General features: G+C 42.1%; 1 protein-coding gene across 3 annotated transcripts in view; it reads left to right on the top strand.

Annotated features, from left to right (window-relative positions):
• The window catches only part of PTCD1 (pentatricopeptide repeat domain 1), a 28,972-nt gene extending 8,801 nt beyond the window's left edge, over positions 1–20,171 (top strand). Inside the window, exons 3-10 of one of the 3 annotated variants that reach the window (XR_008847170.1) lie at positions 126–567; positions 2,605–2,745; positions 6,116–6,334; positions 12,856–12,957; positions 14,929–15,558; positions 16,119–16,335; positions 16,895–17,011; positions 17,145–17,159. Coding sequence is in view for 2 of the 3 variants with exons in the window: in XM_056535776.1 (XP_056391751.1) it covers positions 157–567; positions 2,605–2,745; positions 6,116–6,334; positions 12,856–12,957; positions 14,929–15,558; positions 16,895–17,011; positions 17,145–17,327; positions 19,936–20,088 (1,956 nt within the window). In the remaining variant the exon portion in view is untranslated. Of the gene's footprint in view, positions 1–125; positions 568–2,604; positions 2,746–6,115; positions 6,335–12,855; positions 12,958–14,928; positions 15,559–16,118; positions 16,336–16,894; positions 17,012–17,144; positions 17,328–19,935 lie in introns of those variants that run through there. The other 2 variants (XM_056535777.1, XM_056535776.1) reach the window with 2 other exon arrangements.
• Positions 20,172–22,407: the final 2,236 nt, after the last annotated feature.

The following is a 22,407-nucleotide window of genomic DNA, read 5'->3' as shown; positions in this document are numbered from 1 at the left end:
AAAAAAAGTTTTTTTTTCCTGGATAACCCCTTTGACTAAATACTGACCTGTGCAGTCTGATCTAGTCCTGTTTAGGTGACATCCATTGTTTTCCAGCTGATGGGTTTTTGTTGTGTTGTTTTTAGGTTTAGTGAGGACCATTGATTGTCAGCTACCATGGGCATCCTGCAGATCCTAACTAAGCTGCCATCATTCTCGCTGGCATCAAGATGTCTTATAAAAGCATGGCCTATGTGCAGACATATATGTGCCGTTCAGTCCGGGACTCCGGTAAGTCACAGGCTATCATTGCACTGGAGTATTGCACCACTCAGAACTTTTTCTGGCCATGCTGGTGCTGACCAAAATTCAGACCTAGCAGAGGAGGACAAATTTGGGACATTGTCTAATACCTTATCCACAAGGACCGTATATAAGAAATCCTCTCCAGAGCTGCAGGACATGAAGTATGAAGAGGACGAAGAACTTACTGGTGAGAAACAAGCTGCTCAGAAGAGGTACAGGGGAAGAAGGAACACTCCCTACTGGTACTTCCTACAGTGTAAGGCCAAAATAAAGGAAGACAAGGTAAGGATGTCTGTATTGTTGGTCTGCAGTGGGAGAAACAGTATCTGAATAGTTTGTGTGAGTTTACATTTTGGAAAGGACATACTTAAATGGGCACTGTCATGAAATCTAAAAATTGATATGTTGTAGTACTTAAGTACTACAACATATCTCTAATATACTTTAATTAAAAAAAGTGATTTTAAACAAGTTTAAAATCACTTTTAAATTCGGCCACTAGGGTTCGCCCTCCTAGTGGCCGAATGCATTCTGCAGTGACGTCACTACTGGATTTCGACTCATTTCAGCCTGGCAATGAGTCGAAATCCAGTCACTTCGGTGCTCGCTCCAGCCTGTCAATCAGACAGGCGAGAGCGAGCACGCTGATAGCTGGGGCTGCGCGCATTGGCCAGCTCCACTGGCCTCGTGCGCGGCCCCGCCCGCCCGCCCCCGTTACCCTGTCCGGAGGCCGTTACCCTGTCCGGAGTCTTCACCACTGGAGGAATGAGGTGGGGGAAGCGGGGTTCGGGGAAGCGCCGCCGCTCAGCACCAGAGGTATGGGGGTGGGGAGCGGGGTTCGGGAGAGCGCCGCCACCGCTGCTGCTGCTGCTCCCGAAGTAGCACTGCTGCGCTAATAAAGTTATTGTTTTCACCACAGGGTGCCTCCAGCTGTTTCACCACTACAACTCCCAGAATGCCCTGACAGCCAGTAGATGTCAGGGCAAGCTGGGAGTTGTAGTGGTGAAACAGCTGGAGGCACCCTGTATAGTGAGCTAAGGGCGGAAGTGCCGGCCCCAGCAGGCATCAGTGACGTGGTGCCTGCTGGGAAGTCTGCCTGGTAGTGAGCACACTACCAGGCAGACAAAAAGGGATTTTAATATAGTAAAAAAAAATGTAAAGGGTGGGAGGGGGGTTAGGGAGAGATGGGCAATAGGCAGGGACAGAAAGAAAGAAAAAATGGATGGTGGGAGCTACCCTTTAACGCTTCTCCCTGCTTGTTCTTCTGATCTATGGGGGTATCAGCACTGAGCAACCGACTGATCAAAACTTTAGACATGTCTCTGTAACATAATGAAAAAGCAGTAGGTTCAATGTCCTTTGTGGACAGTGAGGTTCACGACTGTTGGCTTAATGCAGACTACAAAAAGGAGATTCGACAACATCATAGAATTCAGAATTTTTAAATGTTTATCAAGTCAACAAAAACCCCAAAAATACTTTTTTTTGTCAAGAAAGCATCTAGACCAGGGTTTCCCAACCAGGGTGCCTCCTGATGTTGCAAAACTACAACTCCCAGCATGCCTGGACAGCCTTTGGCTGTCCAGGCATGCTGAGAGTTGTAGTTTTGCAACACCTGGAGGCACCCTGGTTGGGAAACACTGATCTAGACAATGCAATGGTTACATTGATTATTGTATGGACCGACGCCTGCGCCACTACTCACAGGATCCCCTCCAGCAATCTTGCACACTATCATTCAAGAAGATTGCATTGTACATTTGGACCTGAGGAAGGCACTCTGTATGTGACGACACGCGTTGTCCATTTTGTCAATGAACATGCTTGTGCTTGTCCGGTGCTGGCCTGAGTCTCTCCATTTTGTGACCTACGTGAGCAGCGCCTCCCAAGACCTGCTTTTTTCTTTCCAGTTGCAATTACGTCCTCTATGGGAATTGCAGGACAGTCCCACTTCCATGAATTGAGCTGTTCTGTAATAGTCAAGGGGGTACCTGGTTGGCAGTGGCACTGTTCTGTAGAATTAGGACAACTGTCACTTGGTTACAGATTGTTGTATACTGATGATCTGTTAAATCCATATGTCATCAATGTTAATGGTGGCTTACCCCATACAAAAGTCATTTACATTTGTATAGTCCCATTTGTTTATTTCACAGGGAAAAGAGGTGCTAGGTGTTTAAGACATAGCATACAGTTCCAGATAGCATTCTTACCAGTATTTCTTAGAATGTAATTTCCTTTGCACATCTTACACACCTTATTACACTTAATGTTGGTCTACTTGTGTATCCCTCTAAAGAAATGTTATCTCTTGGGCAGCTAGCAGAGGCCTTGGAGCTCTTCGAAGTAAAGATGCTAAAAGAGGAACGACTGCAGCCTGAAGAAAGTAACTACACTGTCCTCATAGGAGGATGCGGCAGAGCTGGATATGTTAAGAAGGCTTTTAAATTGTATTCAGATGTACGTACACCAACTTTTTTTTTTTTAGTATTATACAATTTTTCTCATGTAGTTTTATTACAACAATATTATTAAATTATTTCTACTTCTTTTGGGGCAAATTAACTGTTGCAAAGAACTATGCTAAATGGCATGCACCAGTTTTATTATGCATTTCAGACACTCGATAATTACGTTGGTAAAAGAGGCCTGAGACACGTAATAAAATTGACAGTATTAGTAAATCTGAGTCATTGTCTTGGGGGCATTTATGCTATGTCCCATTCCGCTAAAGAAGAAGTTTTTACTGTGAAACATTTTGGGGGTGGGGGGGGGGGGGCATTAAATGGATGCAGTTATCAAATGTTAATGCTTTCTGAACAAATGGCTGAAATATTCTATGTGTTTGGAAATCTGCATACCAACAACCCCTCCTGCCCTTAAAAATAATTCTGAGCTTTTAAGAGCTCTGTATCGTACCTTTCCCTCACATTGTGTGAGCTCCTGGCAGGAGAAAGTTGGCGTTCCCCTGCAGGCTTCAGCAACAGCCTGCGACAGCTGTGCCTCACCATGCCCCGCACACACTTCCTGAGTTTGGTCTCCTGCCAGGCTGGGAGGAGACCAAACTAACTGTTTGACTTGTGCATGGAACAGAACAGAGCCACCTGGTGGCCGTTTTTTTCAATCACATTAAAAACATATAAAGGTTGAACATTTTAACAGCAAGTAAATAGTGTCTTATAATTACAAAAGGAACAATATATTAAAAGTTTAGTTTGGTCTGATCATCTGGAACTTCCCTTTGTGCTTTCTCCGGAGGTCTGTTTATTGGGAGTTATCAATGGTCTGGCATCGGGCTATTATAGGCGTATTTTCTCCTGTTTTGTGCAGGTAAAGTTATTGTGATGGCCTGGAAGGATACATCCTCCCCACCAATTTCCCAGTGGTTTGCCTTAGTGAATAAATATGTTTATCTCTATCATGCTCTTTATGTGAGTCTTGCCATGTGAGTCGTGCCATGGTGGTTGCTGGACGTCTCTACGGATCCTCCGGTTTCGGGGGCCTCCCATGTGTAGTATGGTTACTGGGTTGGAAAGTGAGCTCCTAGGATGTGTTCTAGTGTATGTGTGACTGGTTGTGTCTGTGTTTATGTTTATTGGTGTTCTCTCCAGGGATGATGCCTTACTATCTAATCTGGTATATAGTCCTGGTAACTGGTTTCAGTTATGCGTTGTTCATGTATGCTATATTCTGTGGCTTATGGTACTCTCATACTGTATAAGGAGTGGTATGATCTCCCAGAGGATTGTTTGAATTTGTTGTTCCTCATTGTTTTCTTTGAAAAACGTAATAAAAACATATTTTTAAAAAAAAGTTTAGTTTGGTGACAGGTACTCTTTAAAGGGGTTATCCACCATAAGGTGATTTTAGTACGTATCAGCCAGACAGTAATGGACATGCTTAGGAAGGATCTGCGGTTGTCTTGGGGCTAAATGGCTATGTTGTGAGATTACCATAATACTGTGGCTAGCTTTTCGTGAACTGGTATTTCCTGTTTCAGTTTTCTCTTTTTGACTACAAATTCCATAATTCTATTTTCCTCCCTCCCACACATCAGCCACCCCACCCATTGAAACATAAATGAGCTGCATCCATTCAAAAGACCTGTGGTTTCCAATCAGGGTGCCTACATCTGTTGCATTAGTTGCAGATGGATCTCTCACCCAACAAGCGATCCCTCCGCCCATTGAAGCAGACAGGCTCCCTGTCATCAGCTGACTAGTGAGTCAGGTCTTGGCCGCATTGCAACCTGGGAAAAATCTGAGACAAGTCATTTTAATGCTGATAAAAATAAATATTGGGGTGAAAATCACATAAGAATTGTGAGAAAACCGTCACACACAGGTACAGACACTATATTATAAACTACACTAACTTTACAGCCCCTGTAGCATAGTCAAATAATACCCCTTTAAGGGTGGGTTCACACCACGTTTTTGCAATCCAGTTCCCGTGTCACGTTTTTTTGAAGGAAACGTATCGCTAAAAACCGTACTAAACCGTATATGCCGGATTCCGGTTAAAAACCGTATTATAATAAAAAACGGATATACGGTTGCATACGGTTTTACACTAAAAACACTCCCAGATAGAAGATTCTAGAAGCTGGTGGAACTTTCGAAGCCAACTGCGCATGTGCAGATTTGTAAACCGTATTGTTAAAACCGGATGTAACCGTAAGTGTATCCGGTTGAATACGGTTCTCGTAGACCGCCATTATATAAAAAACGGATATGGTTTAAATACGGTTTTTCAGACGGACTTCAGACCGTAGTAGACTACGGTTTGAAGTACGGGAAATTAAACGCTTTTAACCATAACGGATACAAAATGTATGCAACCGCATGATACGGTTAACATACGGTTTGCAATACAAAGTCAATGAGTACGGTTTGCAATACGGTTCCATATGGTTTTGACGCTCAAACCGTATACGGGAACTGTATTGCAAAAACGTGGCGTGAATCCACCCTTAGCCTAACAACCATAGTTCAGCTAAGGTTTTAATCTTTTCTACTTTTTTATTTGACCCATATACTTTCTAAGTTTCAATAAGAGGAATTAAAATGTTAGTTTTATTATATATGTTGGGAAGGGTTAGTACTTTACATGGGCCTATCGGCTCATCAGCGTTCCTATCGTTGTTCAGTTCCTTTTCTAGGTAGTTTATTTTCCCAATGCTATGTTTATGTTGTTTAGTATACATAGAATGGAGTGCGGACTCTAAATACACACACATTATTAGTGACTTTTTGTTATCATTATAAAGGGGCAACAGCAGGCTCAGCACCAATTCACTTGAATGGGTAACAGTAGTTACAGTACCATGCACAGCCCCCTTTGTGGATGTTGCTATGTATGACATTCCAGTGATCAGCACTGACCTTTTGTTCTATCATTGATGGCCTGTCCTACGGATAGAACAACAGTGTTACAGCTTCGAAAACCCTATGCTGGTGTATAAGTCAGTATAATACCCTAAAGGGGTACAACACATTAAAGAGAAGTACATGTGCAATATCTTATTATGTCTTGTATATGATGTTTATTTATTAAAGGGGTTGTACCACAATAGATATTTCTCACCCTTTTCAGGATATTTGATAAGTGTCTGACCACTAGAGACCCCAGTTTCACAGAACTGAACTGCAACCATTGTGATCACTTGTGTTGGTCTCCATTGGTGCTCACAATCTAAATTCCAAGTATGTTTTTTTTTTTTAGATGTGTGTGAGGAAACTTAGGCAAATGATGTAAACATAAATGATCATTGTAGCAAAGCTCCTTAAAGTATTTAAAGTCCAAACCTATTCTGTGTTTCAAATTGTAGATGAAAAAGAGAGGTCTGGTACCTACAGATGCCACGTATACTGCCCTCTTTAATGCCTGCGCTGAGTCACCCTGGAAAGACTCTGCTCTACAGCATGCTCTGAAATTACGAAAGGAATTGATGGATAAGAACATTCAACTTAACCCTATCACTTATCGAAGTTTACTGAAAGTCTGCTCAATGTGTTCAGGACTTCAAGGTAGCATTGAGATATTCAAGGTAAGACTCCACCTTCAGAGTCCTTTTCAGCCACAAAAAGCAGAAATTGGTCAGCACATCCTACACAACTATCATATATATATATATATATATATATATATATATATATATATAAATAATTTTTTTTTTTTTTTTAATATATATATATATATATATATATATCTCTCTCAAGTACACAGGTGCAAGCTGCTACGGCTGAACTACAGGTACAAACAAAAGAATTACAGCAGCACACTGCTAGCGCTAAGTCATATGTGTAATATAACACTTTTTTCAATACTGCTATAGAGAAAAATAGAGGTTCTTAGCTTACCATTTGTCCAAATAGTATGTACCATCCCACCACGTGTGAAATGGTAAGCCAAATAGGCCAGATGGTAAGCTAATATAGCAGTATTGCAATGAAAAAAAGTGTTATATTACACATATTTCTTAGCGCTATCAGTGTGCTGCTGTAATTCTTTTGTTTGTACTATTCAGCCATAATGAAACAAGATACAGTCATGGCCGTAAATGTTGGCACCCCTGAAATTTAAGAAAATTAAAGCATTTCTCACAGAAAAGGATTGCAGTAACACTTGTTTTGCTATACACATGTTTATTCCCTTTTGTGTGTATTGGAACTAAACCAAAAAAGGGAGGAAAAAAAGCAAATTTGACATAATGTCACACCAAACTCCAAAAATGGGCTGGACAAAATTATTTGCACCCTTTCAAAATTGTGTAAAAATAAGATTGTTTCAAGCATGTGATGCTCCTTTAAACTCACCTGGGGCAAGTAACAGGTGTGAGCAATATAAAAATCACGCCTGAAAGCAGATAAAATGGAGAGAAGTTCACATAGTCTTTGCATTGTGTGTCTGTGTGTGCCATACTAAGCATGAACAACAGAAAGAGGAGAAGAGAACTGTCTGAGGACTTGAGAACCAAAATTGGGGAAAAATATCAACAATCTCAAGGTTACAAGCAGCCCTAAACAAGTTCCAAAGATATTCAAGCTGTCCTGCAGGCTCAGGAAGCATCAGTATCAGCGCCAACTATCCGTCGATATTTAAATGAAATTAAACTCTAAGGAAGGAAACACAGGAGGACCCTACTACTGACACAGAGACATAAAAAGCAAGACTATATTTTGCCAAAATGAACTTGAGTAAGCCAAAATCCTTGGGAAAATATAATGTGGACAGATGAGGCCAAGATAGAGCTTTTTGGTAAAGCGCATCATTCTACAGTTTACCAAAAACGGAATTAGGCCTACAAAGAAAAGAACACAGTACCTACAGTGAAATATGGTGGAGGTTCAATGATGTTTTGTGGTTGTTTTGCTGCCTCTGGGTGCCTTGAATGTGTACAAGGCATCATGAAATCTGAGGATTACCAATGGATTTTGGGTCGCACTGTACAGCCCAGTGTCAGAAAGCTGGGTTTGTGTCCAAGATCTTGGGTCTTCCAGCAGGACAATGTCCCCAAACAAATGTCAAAAAGCACCCAGAAATGGACGGCAACAAAGCGCTGGAGAGTTCTGAAGTGGCAGCAATGAGTCAAGGTCTAAATCCCATTGGACACCTTAGGAAAGATCTTTAAATTGCTGTTGGGAAAAGGTGCCCTTCCAATAAGAGAGACCTGGAGCAGTTTGCAAAGGAAGAGTGGTCCAACATTCCGGCTGAGAGGTGTAAGAAGCTTATTGATGGTTATAGGAAGCAATTGATTTCAATTATTTTTTCCAAAAGGTGTGCAGCCAAATATTAAGTTGAGTGCCAATAATTTTGTCCAGCCCATTTTTGGAGTTTGGTGTGACATTATGTCCAATTAGCTTTTTTCCCTCCCTTTTTGGTTTAGTTCCAATACACACAAAGGGAATAAACATGTGTATAGCAAAACATGTGTTACTGCAATCCTTTTCTGTGAGAAATACTTCATTTTCTTGAAACATTTCAGGAGTGCCAACATTTACAGCCATGACTGCGCTGTGACAGTTTACTGAGCTCAGCTGTGCTGCACAGCCGAGCGTCCCTGAAGCCGGCCAAGGACCAATGGCAGCGGTCCCTGGCCAGCGATCGCTGCTATTGGTCTGTCAGTACTGACAGACACATAGCAATGATATTGCGGGGGTCTCCTCCTTTGCCATCTCCCCCGATGTTTCACACAGTGAAGCGATCAGAGGAGAGGGGGGGCCCCATCGGAGGAGGCGACCCGCAGCACTCAGGATCAGAGACGTGCTCCGATCCTGAATTAACCCTATAGATGCTACGGTCACTGTGACTGTAGCGTCTATTAGGGTTACAGAGGGAGAGCGCTCCTTCTGTTCCCGATCAGCGCTGTGCAAAGGGAAAGCAGAGCACCAATGGTTACCATGGCAACCAGAGGCCTGATAATGGCCTCCGTTGTTGTGGCAAAAGAAGCTGATCAGCCTCCACCTAAGGTAGAGGGTGATCTACCATCCTATGCCTGCCAGTGTAAAACTGACAGGCATAGGCATAATTCAGTGGAGTATAGATGTGTTTCCACTGAATTATGTGTATGACAGTAAAAAAATAAATTGAAAAACATAAAAAATTTGAAAAAGAACCAAAAAATATTTGAAAAAATGCAAAATATTTATAAAAAAACAATGAAATAAATTCTATGTATATATTTTGTACACCCAAAACCACACCCAAAAATATTCCCCCTAAAAACGTCAACATGTCCCCGCAAAAAAAAAGTCCTCACACAATTGTGTCGGTGAAAAAATAAAAAGTTATGGCACACTGAATAAGGCGACTTACAAACATGATTTTTTATTTTGAAATGCCTAAAGGGTTAATAAACTTCTTTAATGTCATTCTGACTACTTTAAAGGGTGCAGTTTTTAAAATGGGGTGATATATGGGGGTATCTAACATACAGGCCCCTCAATTCCATCTCAGAACTTAACTGATCCCTGCAAAATCTGAGTTTTGACATTTTCTTGAAAATCTGGAAGATTGCTGCTAAAATTATAAACCTTTTAACATTCTAAAAGTAAAAAATGTTTATCAAATGATGGGAACATAATTGTAGATGTGAATTAATTTGTTGTGGCATGACTTTGTCAAACAAGCAGAAAATGTAAAATCTTGAAAAATGCTAATTTTTCCTTTTTTTTTTCGCTAAATTTTGGAGTTTTTCACAAAAAACGCTGAATATATTAATCCAAATTTACCACTAATGTAAAGTAGAATAAGTCATGAAAAAACTATCTCAGAATCGCTTTCATAAGTAAAAGCGTTCCAAAGTTTTTACCAAATAAGTGGACACTTGTCAGATTTTGAAAATGTGCTTTGGTCATTAAGGTCAAAACAGGCTAAGGAGTAAAGGGGTTAATAGCACCCAGCAGAAAACACCATTAGATTTAATGCCCTTAGGGTGTCAATTACTGTATTTGAGAAAGATTTATGGTACTGTGCTGATCTGTCGGCACAAGACTGAAAGATATAAATTATCATTTTATGTCATGTTTATAAGCAGGCACAAGGAGAAGGTGACTTCTTATACCTCATGTGAAGTTTTTCTTTGTATTGGGGTTTGTCACACAGTGGATTGGATAGTCGTTCTCTCAAAGCACCAGGGCTTGACCTTTTCTCACTTGGTATGCAAGCACTTGGATATTTGTGTACTGGCAAGGTGGAGGGCCAGATACCTGATTTTTGGCACCAGTGTAGTGGGTTTGATGGAAACTGGAGACGTAAAAGATAATCACATCTAACCTAGTGCTACCATTTGAATATATGGACTGGATAGGATTCACTTTACTGGCAAATAGAGAGAGCGTTTCCATTTCTTTTTTTTTTTCCAATTCGTTTTATTGAAACAATAAAAAAACACCGCTTACATGTTCAGATCAGTAATACAGAAGGAGAAAAAAAATTAAGGCATCAATGTAAGGCATTAGACTGTATGTACCATCATGATAAGAATGGTCAATCCTACCGTAGATGTGCAGATACTACACAGATGAGACCGGTAACAGTGGCATGAAAACAAACAAAGAACATACCAAACGTATCATGTACAGATACATAAAACCAAAACCACCGTCCGCCCTTACCCGCCAACATCACAGTACTTGGTAACTTCAACAAAAAGTAGAAACCCAAGCTGCCCGGGGAAGATATAGAAAAGAGAATCATCACATAAAAGGGGGAGAAACCACTAATCATACATTGATCATGGGGATGGGTACCTAAGGGATAAAGGAGCGTAGGCTCCGTATTTCAGCAGGAGTACACTGGGTAAGGGGAGAAGAGCACCATACACCCCACACCCTATAAAATGTATCCGGACATTTCCTATTTTTGTATACCATTTGCATGAACGGGAGAGTTGAGTTAATCAGCTTCTTCCATTTTGAGCACGTCTGGAGTCCTTCCATCGAAGAGCCACTGTTTTGAGAGCCATAAAGAGAGATTCTCTGAGTAGAACACGGACGTGATGAGGCCACACCTCCTCATCCAGGACACCAAAAAAAGCATAAGAGAGGGGTCACGGGGGGGGGGGGGGCAGGTTGTACAAAAGTGGCTAAGAGCTGTAAGACTTCTGTCCAGAACTGCATAATATAAGCACAGTCTCACATAAGGTGCCGGAAGTCCGCTATAGGTGCATGACAGCGATGGCATGCTGCCGAGTCCGAACGACCGATTGCTAATAATCTAACCGGGGTAATGTAGCTGTAATGGATAATATGTAATTTGATCAACCATGGTGAGAGATGCCTGAACCTCCTCACACTATTCAGCAGACATCTCAGGGATATGATCCCGCCACGCCTTTCAGCTGGTAAAGGATTTTGGGCAATTTTGGCCTAAATGAGGTGTGAGTGCAATACAGAAATCAACCCTCTAGGACCTTGGGATTTCAAAACTCCTATCAGGTGTTAGTCTGAAATTGGGGGGCTCCCTGTAGGAAACTGCTCATAAAGAGCATGTCGCAACTGTAGGTATTTGTAAAACGAGTTCCTATGTATATCATACTTTTCTTGCATTTGAGTGAAAGACATCAATTTAACATTAGCAAACCGTGCCAGGGTTTGTTCAGAGCTAGGCAGGGGGTCAGATAGGACCCAACAGCGAAGGTAGCGGAGTTGACCTGCTAAATAGTATAAATGGATATCTGGGAGCGAAGTGCCTGCCCACAATTTAGGGCATTGTAGTACCGAAAGGGCTACTTTATGACGATTAGGGCCCCAGATAAACGGGGACAGCAGGGACTGGAAAGTATCAAAAAAGGTCTTAGGTCTTAGGCAAGCAGCATGTTCTAGACTATAAAGGCATTTAGGGAGAATAATTAATTTTAATTAAGTTGATGCAATCCACCACAACCAATGGAAGGGAGCTCCAGATTTTAAATTTGACTCTAACATAGGGAGTAAGGGGATCATATTAGATTGGAGATCCATGGAGGGGTCCCTATTAATGTAAATACCGAGGTATTTAAAGGACTGGACAACTGGCAGGCCACATACCACCAAAGGCCATGCTCCCTCCAGCAGAGGCATGAATGCAGATTTTGTCAAGTTAATGCACAGGCGGGAGAAAACTGTGAATGGGTCCATCAATTGGATAACATAGGGTAAAACTGTCATCAGCATACAGGCCAATACGTTCGTCCCCACCCCCAATATTCATACCCACATAAACGGTCCTGTCGGATGAGGAGCGTCAGGGGCTCCACTGCCACCGCAAACAAAAGTGGGGAGTTTGCATCGCTAACATTTATGGGATATCCATAGGATATGCCAAAAATGTCTGATAGACGAGGGTACCACTTCTGGGACTTGCACTTATCTTGGACCTAAGAAAACAGCGTTGCTTACTTTTTACGTAACTCCAGCTAGCCTCTGTGATAGGACAGGAGAAAGCACAGAGGAGTGCTATCAGAGAGGCGAGAGCACAGATGAGTACTTTCAGACAGGGGAGAGCATAGAGGAGTCCTATCAGTCAGGAGAGAGCACAGAGGAGTGCTATCAGACAGGAGAGAGCACAGAGGAGTACTATCAGACAGGAGAGAGCACAGAGGAGTGCTATCAGACAGGAGAGAGCACAGAGGAGTGCTATCAGACAGGAGAGAACACAGAGGAGTGCTAGCCCACCCTCACTTACTGTACTTTGTCCATGCCTGTGCTTCAGCTTGGACAAAGCCATGATTTCTACAAATAAGAAATAAAATTTTCTTATGAAGTATATTAGAAAGAATAATTTTTTGACAATATGTTTTTGTATCGGACAGTGTCCAAAATAGCCCAATTGATTGTTTCTGGCATTCTGACCAGAATGAGCGGTAGGAGCGCTGGTTAGTTTTTTCTTGACGATTCCACAGAGTAGAACCTAGATATTAAGTGTCAGCTGCTAAGTGCAGAGTAATCTTAACTCCAAATTAGTTAATCCTTGAATTCCTTTGAGCAGTGATGTCTCAAGATGGAGAATAACTTTCTAACATTTTCTGAATTTTATTTTGTAAACTAAATGAAGTTGTTTCTGACCCTTCTTTTCTCTAACTTTAAGGAAATTTCACAAAAGGTCTGTGTCAACACGCCTGAAATATTCAATGTTCTGTTTATGGGATGCATAAAGGATGAAAAGCTGGGCTTCTTATACGCTTTACAGGTACAAACCAAAACAATGCAACATCCCACAAGGCATCCATTTCTTAAAGGGGTATTCTGCTAGAAAACATATATAGATAGATATATATTAATATAATATAATTTTTTTTTTAAATCAATTGGTGCCAGAAAGTTAAACAGATTTGTAAATTACTTCTATTTAAAAGTCTTAATTCTTCCAGTATTTATCAGCTGCTGTATGCTCCACAGAAAGGTTCTTTTCTTTTTGAATTTCCTTTCTATCTGTTTTTTTGTCTTAGGAACTGTCCAGAGTAGCATTAAGTTCCCATAGCAAACCTTTCCTCCTCTGGACAGTTCCTGACCTGGACAGAGGTGTCAGCATAGAGCACTGTGGTCAGACAGAAAAGAAAAAAAAAAAAACTTCCTGTGGAGCATACAGCAGCTGATAAGTACTGGAAGGATTAAGATTTTTAAGTAATTTACAAATCTGTTTAACTTTCTTGCATCAGCTGATATTTTTTTTTTCCAGCAGAGTACCTCTATTAAAATGTACTGAAAACTGCCTTACTTGCACATGGTTAGTGTTAGATTTTAAGTGTAACACATTTTTTTTGTCTAATACTACTAGACTTACAGAATTTGTGGGAAATCTGGGAATGATCAACTGATGACCTGTGCTACTGGAAGATTGTGTTATCATTATTCAAACCAAAGACAATGGTTGACAAACCTCACTGTCCAAATGTCCACTAGACAATTATGCTGAAAGAGTGTATTATACTCCTACACAGTTTGGCTCTTCACGCAAACACACACACATCTTTTTTAGCTGTAAAAAATCTGATATTTTTGTTAAAAATAATGTAAACAAATTGTTAAAAAAAATGTAAACAAATTGTTTAAAATTTTGCCTATGAAATAAATGTATCAAACGTTAATGGACATCCCCCCCCCCTTCGTGTGCATTAAAGGATGATTTTCCTTTGACATCAATAGAACACATTATTATCATATCATATTATTAAGAATCTGCCTTTTAACTATAAAAATGCAGTTTTATAATAAAAAGTAAAAAATTGCAGTTTTACTGTATGTTAACATGGCCTTACAAATAATGCTAGCAACATTTGTTGCTCATGTGGATATTATCTGTACATAGGAACAGTAGACACTACATGGTTGTGCTATATTTGTAGAGGCAACAGATGTTGCCTCTATTCATCCTCTTGTATACGTGAAATGCTAATGCCACTCACTGAGTGTTATTATATATATCTATATTTATGGCTAATAGAGATTACATCTTATTACACTGAGATGATATACATGAGTGTTAACTATTAATGATACCAGCCAGCACTGTAGTAATATACCACTTGTAGTTATGGTTGCTAACCACAGTCCAGAAGTCAGCTGCTACAGTGTTTTTCAGTGTACACACTATACTGTCTATTGACAGAACATTTGGTCAGAATATTCATTGCAGAGATACACTATGAATATCACTAAAGCTACAGTGCTCTGCATTATATATAACTATGACTTCTATTACTTGGTGTTCAGCTGCACCACTGCAGTATATATTGATCCGAGCCCAGCTAATTCAGACAGTGACTGAGCATGTGGAGAGATTACTATGCATCACATTAGTGCACATGGTGTCTGTAGTCCATCGCTACCTGCATTGAGGGATAACACACTGCTATTTAATAACTAAACTGTAACCTCCCCAACATGTTTCACCGGATAATGGCTTCATCATGGAATCCATGAAACTATTTTCAGTTGTAAATAGGTTTTGTGGTGCTGTTTCATCCTGGAAATGAATGGTGATCTGATATGTTATAGACACATGTAAGATGGTAACGTTAGTGAATTCTCATCTCAGAAGATCATTTTGGTTAGAAAGGGATTTTGCCTAGCCACCATCAAGTTCTTCAATACTGACTTGTAAGAGATTGCACAAATTTTTTCCTTTTATAATGTATTTATGTCGCATATTGCGTTTCAGGTTTGGAGACAGATGCTGCGTATGGGTGTAAAGCCAGATATAAACACTTATAACTTGCTTATTCGTGCCACCAGAGATTGTGGAATAGGAGATGCTGCTGAGGCTCTACATTTACTCATGCAATCCAAAGATCTGGCACCCTTGAGTTTAAGTGCGGGCAAAGAGGAGCAAGGGAGGAAAAGCAATGGAGTGAAGAAAAGAAAGGAAGGTTGTGAAGAGATAAGGAGTCAGCCGCTTCTCTCAAGAAGTTCTTCAGATATTAGTGATGACACGGCTATAGACTTAGCAGGTTTTTCCAGTGTGTCCTCTCTTGATGCCAGCAATCTACCAAACCTCTTAGACCTATCTATAAATACAGATAAAATGGTATCACTTGCAAATGTCAATACCCCTTCTGACAGACTGGCGCTGATTGGTGACCTAGGGGGCATTCTTAAAAAAATGAAAGGTGACAAAGTATCCCCTACAATAAAAACCTTCACGCTTTTGGCTGAAGTCGTCAAAGCAGAATCTGGGTCAGAATCGACACTCCTAAGTATTATGGATGCGTATGGAATACAACCTGATCTGACTTTTTTTAACACTTTGGTGTTGAATAGGAGTAAAACATTGAATCTGAAGTCAGCTTTGGTAAGAACATGATGCAACATAAAATGTTTAAACCATTCTTTAGAGAATACACAATAATACTATCAATGGGGTGTTGTTCTTTCTCTGCATTGTTTGCTACTAGCTGTTTGAAACTAGAAAATGGTGATCATAACTAACCATTTTATGAGCAGACACACAGGACTACCCGGCTGCAGCACTGTGTGTGCATTGAGGTTTGGCACTCCTGCTCCATTCAATCGGGATTTTGGGGAATTTTTTCCTAAACCACAGATATGCTCTATAGCAGTGGTCTTCACCCTGTGGACCTCCAGATGTTGCAAAACTACAACTCCCAGCATGCCCGGACAGCCAACGGCTGTCCGGGCATGCTGGGAGTTGTAGTTTTGCAACATCTGGAGGTCCGCAGGGTGAAGACCACTACTCTATATTAATGTTACCCAGCTGTTAGAGAAGCACATGTGACCAGGCAGCAGCCCTGTGTGTGCAGTGAGGTCTGAATGGAGCAGGAGTGAGCATACTTGACCAATTTATTGCCTATGGGAGTGCAGTGGATAGCCAAGCGTTATTTAATTCCATAGACAGTGGATGGAGTGGCAGTCATATATGCGCACTGCGAGAACTTCAGTAATCCTGTTATGAAGATCTAGGGCAGTCTGACCACTGAGATGCACTGAGCCGCAGCCCTATCTGTCTCTCAAACAGGGCAAGGGAGGAGGCTACGACTCTTTGACGCTTCACTGCAGCACCAAGAAGCACTTTTTACCTGTTTGCTAACGCAGACATCTGTCAAAAAAGGTACTTTGAGCGACATTTATTATTCCTGTGCCTGCCGAAAAAAAATATTCTGTAAGATATTACCATAAAGTAAATCAACCAACGGGTGGTATAAAGTTAGGCAAAAGGGTCTAAGATGTCTAGAATGATGCACAATAGTTAACATGCAGCATAAGCCACTGTGGAAAAGTTGGTGCTTCTTCAAACTGCCTTCAAACGTCTTATGTGGGTCTTACCCATAACAACCAATCAGATCTGCAATATCTGCTCTGGAAAAAGGAAAGCTGACTGGCTGCTGTGGGCAGGACTACCATGTATTGTTACATGTCTTTGATGGGTATATTTACTTAACAAATTGAGTACATAGGGGAAGAGTGGTGCAGTTATCCATCACAACCAATCATTCATTTTTTTTACCAGCCTTTTAAGAAATGAAAGAAGCAATCTGATTGGTTGCTATGGGCACCTGCACCACTCTTACTATACACAGGTTTTGATAAATCTCTCCCATTGTGTTTTTTTCTTTTTCTTAAAATGTCACCTATATATGCCTCTTATTTATTATCTGGTTTTGTTATAGAAACTGCTGCCTACAATGGCACAGAGAGGATTTGCACCAAACATGCATACCTTTTGCAATCTTGCTAAAGCATGCCATAAAAAAGAAGATGGTTTAAAGCTCCTCCAAGACATGACGGTATTGATAATCTTTACCATTTTACATTGTCTATTTAGTGTCTCATAGTTGATAAAGTCGGGAAAGAAATATTTAGCATTTTTAAGATGTGTTGCACATGTTCTGCTTATCTGATTGGTCACTTCCTCTGCAGGTCGCTGGATTCTGCCCAAATAACAATGTATATAGCACACTGATAAATGTGGCCATCAAGAGGTTAGATTATGACTACTTAACCTATATTCTTCGTGACATGAGGAACAGAAGTGTTGCTCCCAATGAAGTGGTTATCCGTCAGCTGGAATTTGCAGCTCAGTACCCACCAGACTTTGACAGAGTGAGTATATGAGCGGACAAGGTAAAAGTCACAGCCAAAACCATTCTTGGCTAGACAAAAGGTGGGAATAAGGCTGGGTTCACGCTCCATTTAGGTATCTGCTTCGCTGTATCTGTTATGCTATTGTATACGGCAAAAAAGTATGTATTACACATCTGTTTTTTTTTTTATGTAAGTCAGTAGGAAACTGATTCTGTTGTATGGCATATAGCAATCTGTTTTTAGAATCTGTTAAAGGACAACTGCAGTGGTACACATTTATATATGCCCGGGCCTCAAAAATAAACAAAATAAACTCATACATACCTTCCTACGAGCCCCCGTTGGTCTGGTACAGGCCTCACGGTCCGGCAGTGCTGACGTCATTCCACTTCCTGGGGACGGGGACGCCGCAGAGCCGTCAGCCTATCACCGGCCATAGAGATGTCCCGCCCTGGCCTGTGATAGGCTGAGCCCACTGTCATGTAAGGAGCTCTTGCCGGCTTCTTACATGACAGTGGGCTCAGCCTATCACCGACCGGGGCGGGACATCGCTACGGCCAGTGATAGGCTGACGGCTCTGCGGCGTCCCCGTCCCCAGGAAGTGGAATGACGTCAGCACTGCCGGACCGTGAGGCCTGTGCCAGACCAACGGGGGCTTGTAGGAAGGTATGTATGAGTTTATTTGGTTTATTTTTGAGGCACGGGCATATATAAATGTGTACCACTGCAGTTGTCCTTTAACATCCGTTACCTGTTTTTACCTTTTTTTTAAGTGTATAAAACACATTAAAAAAACGTAGTGTAAACCTAGTTTTCTAATCAAAATGGAGCCCAATAAAAAGAATAATTAAATTTGTAACATGTTGAAAATGTTTTCTCTTACAAACATATGACTTAAAATTAAAGGAGACCTGTGAAGCTTAGGGTGCCCCGCGTCTATGGGTGTTTATACTTTATTTATTTGCCCCATTCCTGAAATATGAAGGATTTTGTACCCCATCTCACTGTCAGTGACTGTCAAATGGGCATATCCTTCATTCTAGTACTGTGTGTGCGAGGGGCAGTGATTTATATTAGGGGTGTATACTGTGCATGGCTCCCATGTCTCTCCTGCTATCACTGCTGCGGTGCTTTCTCTGCCGCTAAGTACAGATCTATGAACTGACCTCTGAGTATAGTGATCCGTGTGAGAGATTCCTGTGTGCAGCATGGATTGATGATGTGTTATCAGCAGACAGCGTCTTCTCTTCACTGTCCTCCAGGAGTCCAGAGCTCTCTATATTGTACTACAATCTGTATACTGGGATTAAATAACAGGACTCTGTGAGTAATATATTCATTTTACACTACCCCTCCCCCAATATATATTATATAATCCCAGGCTCCAGTCTCTAGGACAGTGGCCTTCAACCTGCGGACCTCCAGATGTTGCAAAACTACAACTCCCAGCATGCCCGGACAGCCGTTGGCTGTCCGGGCATGCTGGGAGTTGAAGTTTTGCAACATCTGGAGGTCCCCAGGTTGAAGACCACTGCTCTAGGAGATCCACACAAACAGTAATGAGAAGATGCTGGTGGCTGATAAAACACTATAGGTCTGTGCTGCACGCACTCCAGCCCGGTGCAAGCTCCAGGAATCTCTTCAGCTTACACAGATAGCTACACCCATAGGTTAGTTTATAGATTTTACTCAGCAGCAGAGAAATCATAGCAGGATAGACAGGGAAGCCGCTCGGTAGTCAATTGGTAGATTTATTATGTCTAGAAAAAGTTCCCTTAGACAAGGTATCCAAAAGAAGAAAGAACAGGCAGCACTCACCATTAAAGCATAGAAAAACCTCTTAATTCACTGCAGTCTTCGAGGTGCAAAGGTATATATAAAACGGCTTGTCCGTTTTAGGTGGGTTACAGCTCTTGCATCTTGCACCTCGTCATCAAGCGGGGCGTGACGTCACGATACTCCGACCCGTAGTCTTGAGGCTTCAGACTCTGAGCCTCCAGCGCTGCGTGGAGCTCACACGGGTGGGTGCTGCAGGAGAGATTGCGGAACCCCGGCGATCAGACACCTTATCCCCTATCTTTTGGATAGGGAATAAGATGTCTTAAGGCCGGAGTACCCCTTTAATGCACTCTGCACCCAGTTTCTGTGTAATGCTAGTATACAGGCTTTCGATGTCTATTGAGGCCAGAAAACCGGTTTCTTGCCACGAGACATCTTGCAAGCAAGTAAGAAATTGATTTGACTTCTTTATCAGCGATGGCACCTCCTGCAGAAGGGGTCTAAGGGGCCAGTCCAAAAACTTGGTTCCGTTATCAATCCCACCTTGGAGACATAAGAAAGGTTTGCTTTACAAGTGCTGTAAATCTCTGGAAAAATCATACCAAACTTTTTCAGGAATTTGGAGCACTGGGGAAGCAGTAGTTTCACTCATATCTGTATAAAACCTAATTTTCTAACAATTAAACAAATCAGAAAGCTGCCTATCCTCAAGTTTGGCGTATTCTCCTTGATCTTAGGTGTCCCACAGGTGGGAAAGCATTGAGTGCAGAATGCAAATCTCCTTTAAACAAGTCGGGTATTTTATTTGCTGGTTGTTGGCACTAATTCTTGGATATTCCCTCTATAGAACCTTAAGAAGAATGTGTACTTGGAGAAAATTGATGGCTTCCGTGGTTACTACAATCGTTGGCTGGAGTGGATGGGTGCTGAAGAAACTGAACACCCATGGCAAAAATATAAATATACAAAAGTACACAGTGACTCCAATGAAATTAACTAGATATTTTTCACAAGTAAGAATGTGTATATATTGTAATATAGATAAACAGCTAAAATATATTCTTGAATAAAAAAAATCTCTCAAATGTATGGAAAGCATTTGCTAAGTTATTCTTGCTATCAAATATGGAAATGAAGAGGACCTAGGACTAGGTGTTTTCCATCAGTTCCTTCACTTCAGATATGGAGGGGGAGATTTATCAAAACCTGTGTAGAGGAAGAGTGGTGCAGTTGTCCATGGCAACCAGATTGCTTCTTTCATTTTTGAAGAGACATGTGAAAAATGAAAGAAGCAATCTGATTGGTTGCCATGGGCAACTGCACAACTCTTCCTCTACACAAGTTTTTATAAATCTCCCCCAGACACTGTTGCTGTCGATGAAAGTACATTACACTGTTATTACACTGGGCATGAGGGAAACAAAAGGACACATTTTTGCTATCCAGAATACCCCTTTAATGGAAGAGAGGAGTTGCTGCTAGACACCTCAGGTTGGGGCGGCTGCGGCTTATCCCAAGGAACTGGACATTTTAACATTACCCTTCTTACCCCATATGTGTTATTGCAGGAGATCTGGAACACTGCTATAGACAATAGATAAAAACAGCAAAGGAATAGAGAGGGCGCTACCTAGCGCATTACCACTAAAAACAAGGGTGAACAGAGGTAATTGCAATGCTCACCCAGAATGTTACACTCGCCAAGTGTAACAATGGAAAAGGGCTTGTGTGTAAGTATGCCGGCAGCCGGTCCACCTTCGAACAGATACACAAAGAAACAAGGAGCCTCCAAGGAGGTGGTGGACATCAAGAGGCGCTGGACACACTCGGAGGGTAAAATCCACTTAATCACCCATCATGCAACACGTATCACAGATTATCTGCTTCATCAGGCACTAAAATTTGGCTACTAGATGCCTTGCTTCTTTGCAGTCTGTTATTCACTGCCTGTTGAGATTTCTGTAGTAACAGAGACCTAGGACAAAACACAAGAATTAGGGATAGGGTATACTATGTACTTCTTGGGAGAAAGCCTGGGCTGTGTTCATGCAAGCTCAGCCAGTCTGCCTGTTGAAGATCCACAAAAGGTAACTAAAGGCTTCCCTTTCTTCTTTGAACACCCATATACAACTCAGGGCAGCTGTCTCTTGTATAAATACCAGTCTTAGCTACTGCTGTATGTCCACAGTGCTGCAGTGTTATTTCCCCCTCAGTGCTTAGGGTAATCCTTTCCTTGTTGTGCTTCAGTGGATTCATTTCTTTCTGCTCACACAGCACCTTGCAAACCCAGTGCATCAGTTATGCCTTCTCCCTCCACATTTCATCTGTAGTACTTTACTGTGTAAACCATCCCACAGCACAGTTGGTCTATTACATGCACTTTCATAAGTTATGGTATATAGATAGCAGTAGATAGTTGGGGAAGGGATTTAATAACGTCTGCACCTGGGGCAGAAGGATGGGCTTGTCTAAAGAGGGTGTGGCTACCTGCACACAAAATTTACAGTTTATGCCTACATTTCTGAGGCTGCTGTACAGTCAGCATCACGTGAGTCTTTTTTAAAGGATCATGTGCCTCTTCAAGAATCCAGTGCGATTCTACATGGGCAGAGGGTTTACTGAAGCTTGGCATATGAAACAGTGGTCTTAGTAAATTAGGAATAGGAAGTGCATGCATGTGTACTACTGCCAGCTTAGCTTAAAAGGGGTACTTCCAGGGGTGTGGCTTGGATGGCTGCCTGAGCAGACGTGTGTGAGGGGAGCTCCTGCTATCCTGTAATCCATCCTGAAGATATCTCACCCATCCTGCTTCTACCTGTGTGCTACCTTGCCCTGTAGGACCCCTGCTGCTTGGGGGATCCTTGTGGAGGTGCTATTTGGAGAAGAGGGGGCATAGAGTGCGAGCCCACCTGAGGGGAGAGATCTAGGCCCTGAAGCCTGCGGCCTTTGCTGCCCCTTCTGGCCGTCGCTGCGCTCCCTGGGGAGCTGAAGAGGCCTCTTACCGGGACTGGGGGCTCCTTGCGGACGGGACCGGAGTGCGGGAGCAGCGGGAGGCCTGCGGTGGAGACTGGCGGGAATCCTCTCCTTGGCCGCGGCGGGATCCTGGGCAACATCTTAAGACACTCCTTCTGGCCCTTTGTCTCCGGCTGCTGGTTCCTGCGCGGAGGAGCGTGCTGGTGCCTCCGGACACCTGCGCTGACTGCTGGGCCCCCCGACGTCCTTGGAGGCTGTGGAGAGCGGCAAGGACCTTGAAGGTGCGGAGGGACGTTCCGGTGGTGCGGGAGGGAGAGCGGCCTCGTGCTGTGCCGGCCGCCATCTT

This window comes from Hyla sarda, chromosome 8 (assembly GCF_029499605.1).
Source record: "Hyla sarda isolate aHylSar1 chromosome 8, aHylSar1.hap1, whole genome shotgun sequence".
NCBI classification, from domain to species: domain Eukaryota; kingdom Metazoa; phylum Chordata; class Amphibia; order Anura; family Hylidae; genus Hyla; species Hyla sarda.
This window is presented reverse-complemented; position numbering and strand designations above follow the sequence as displayed.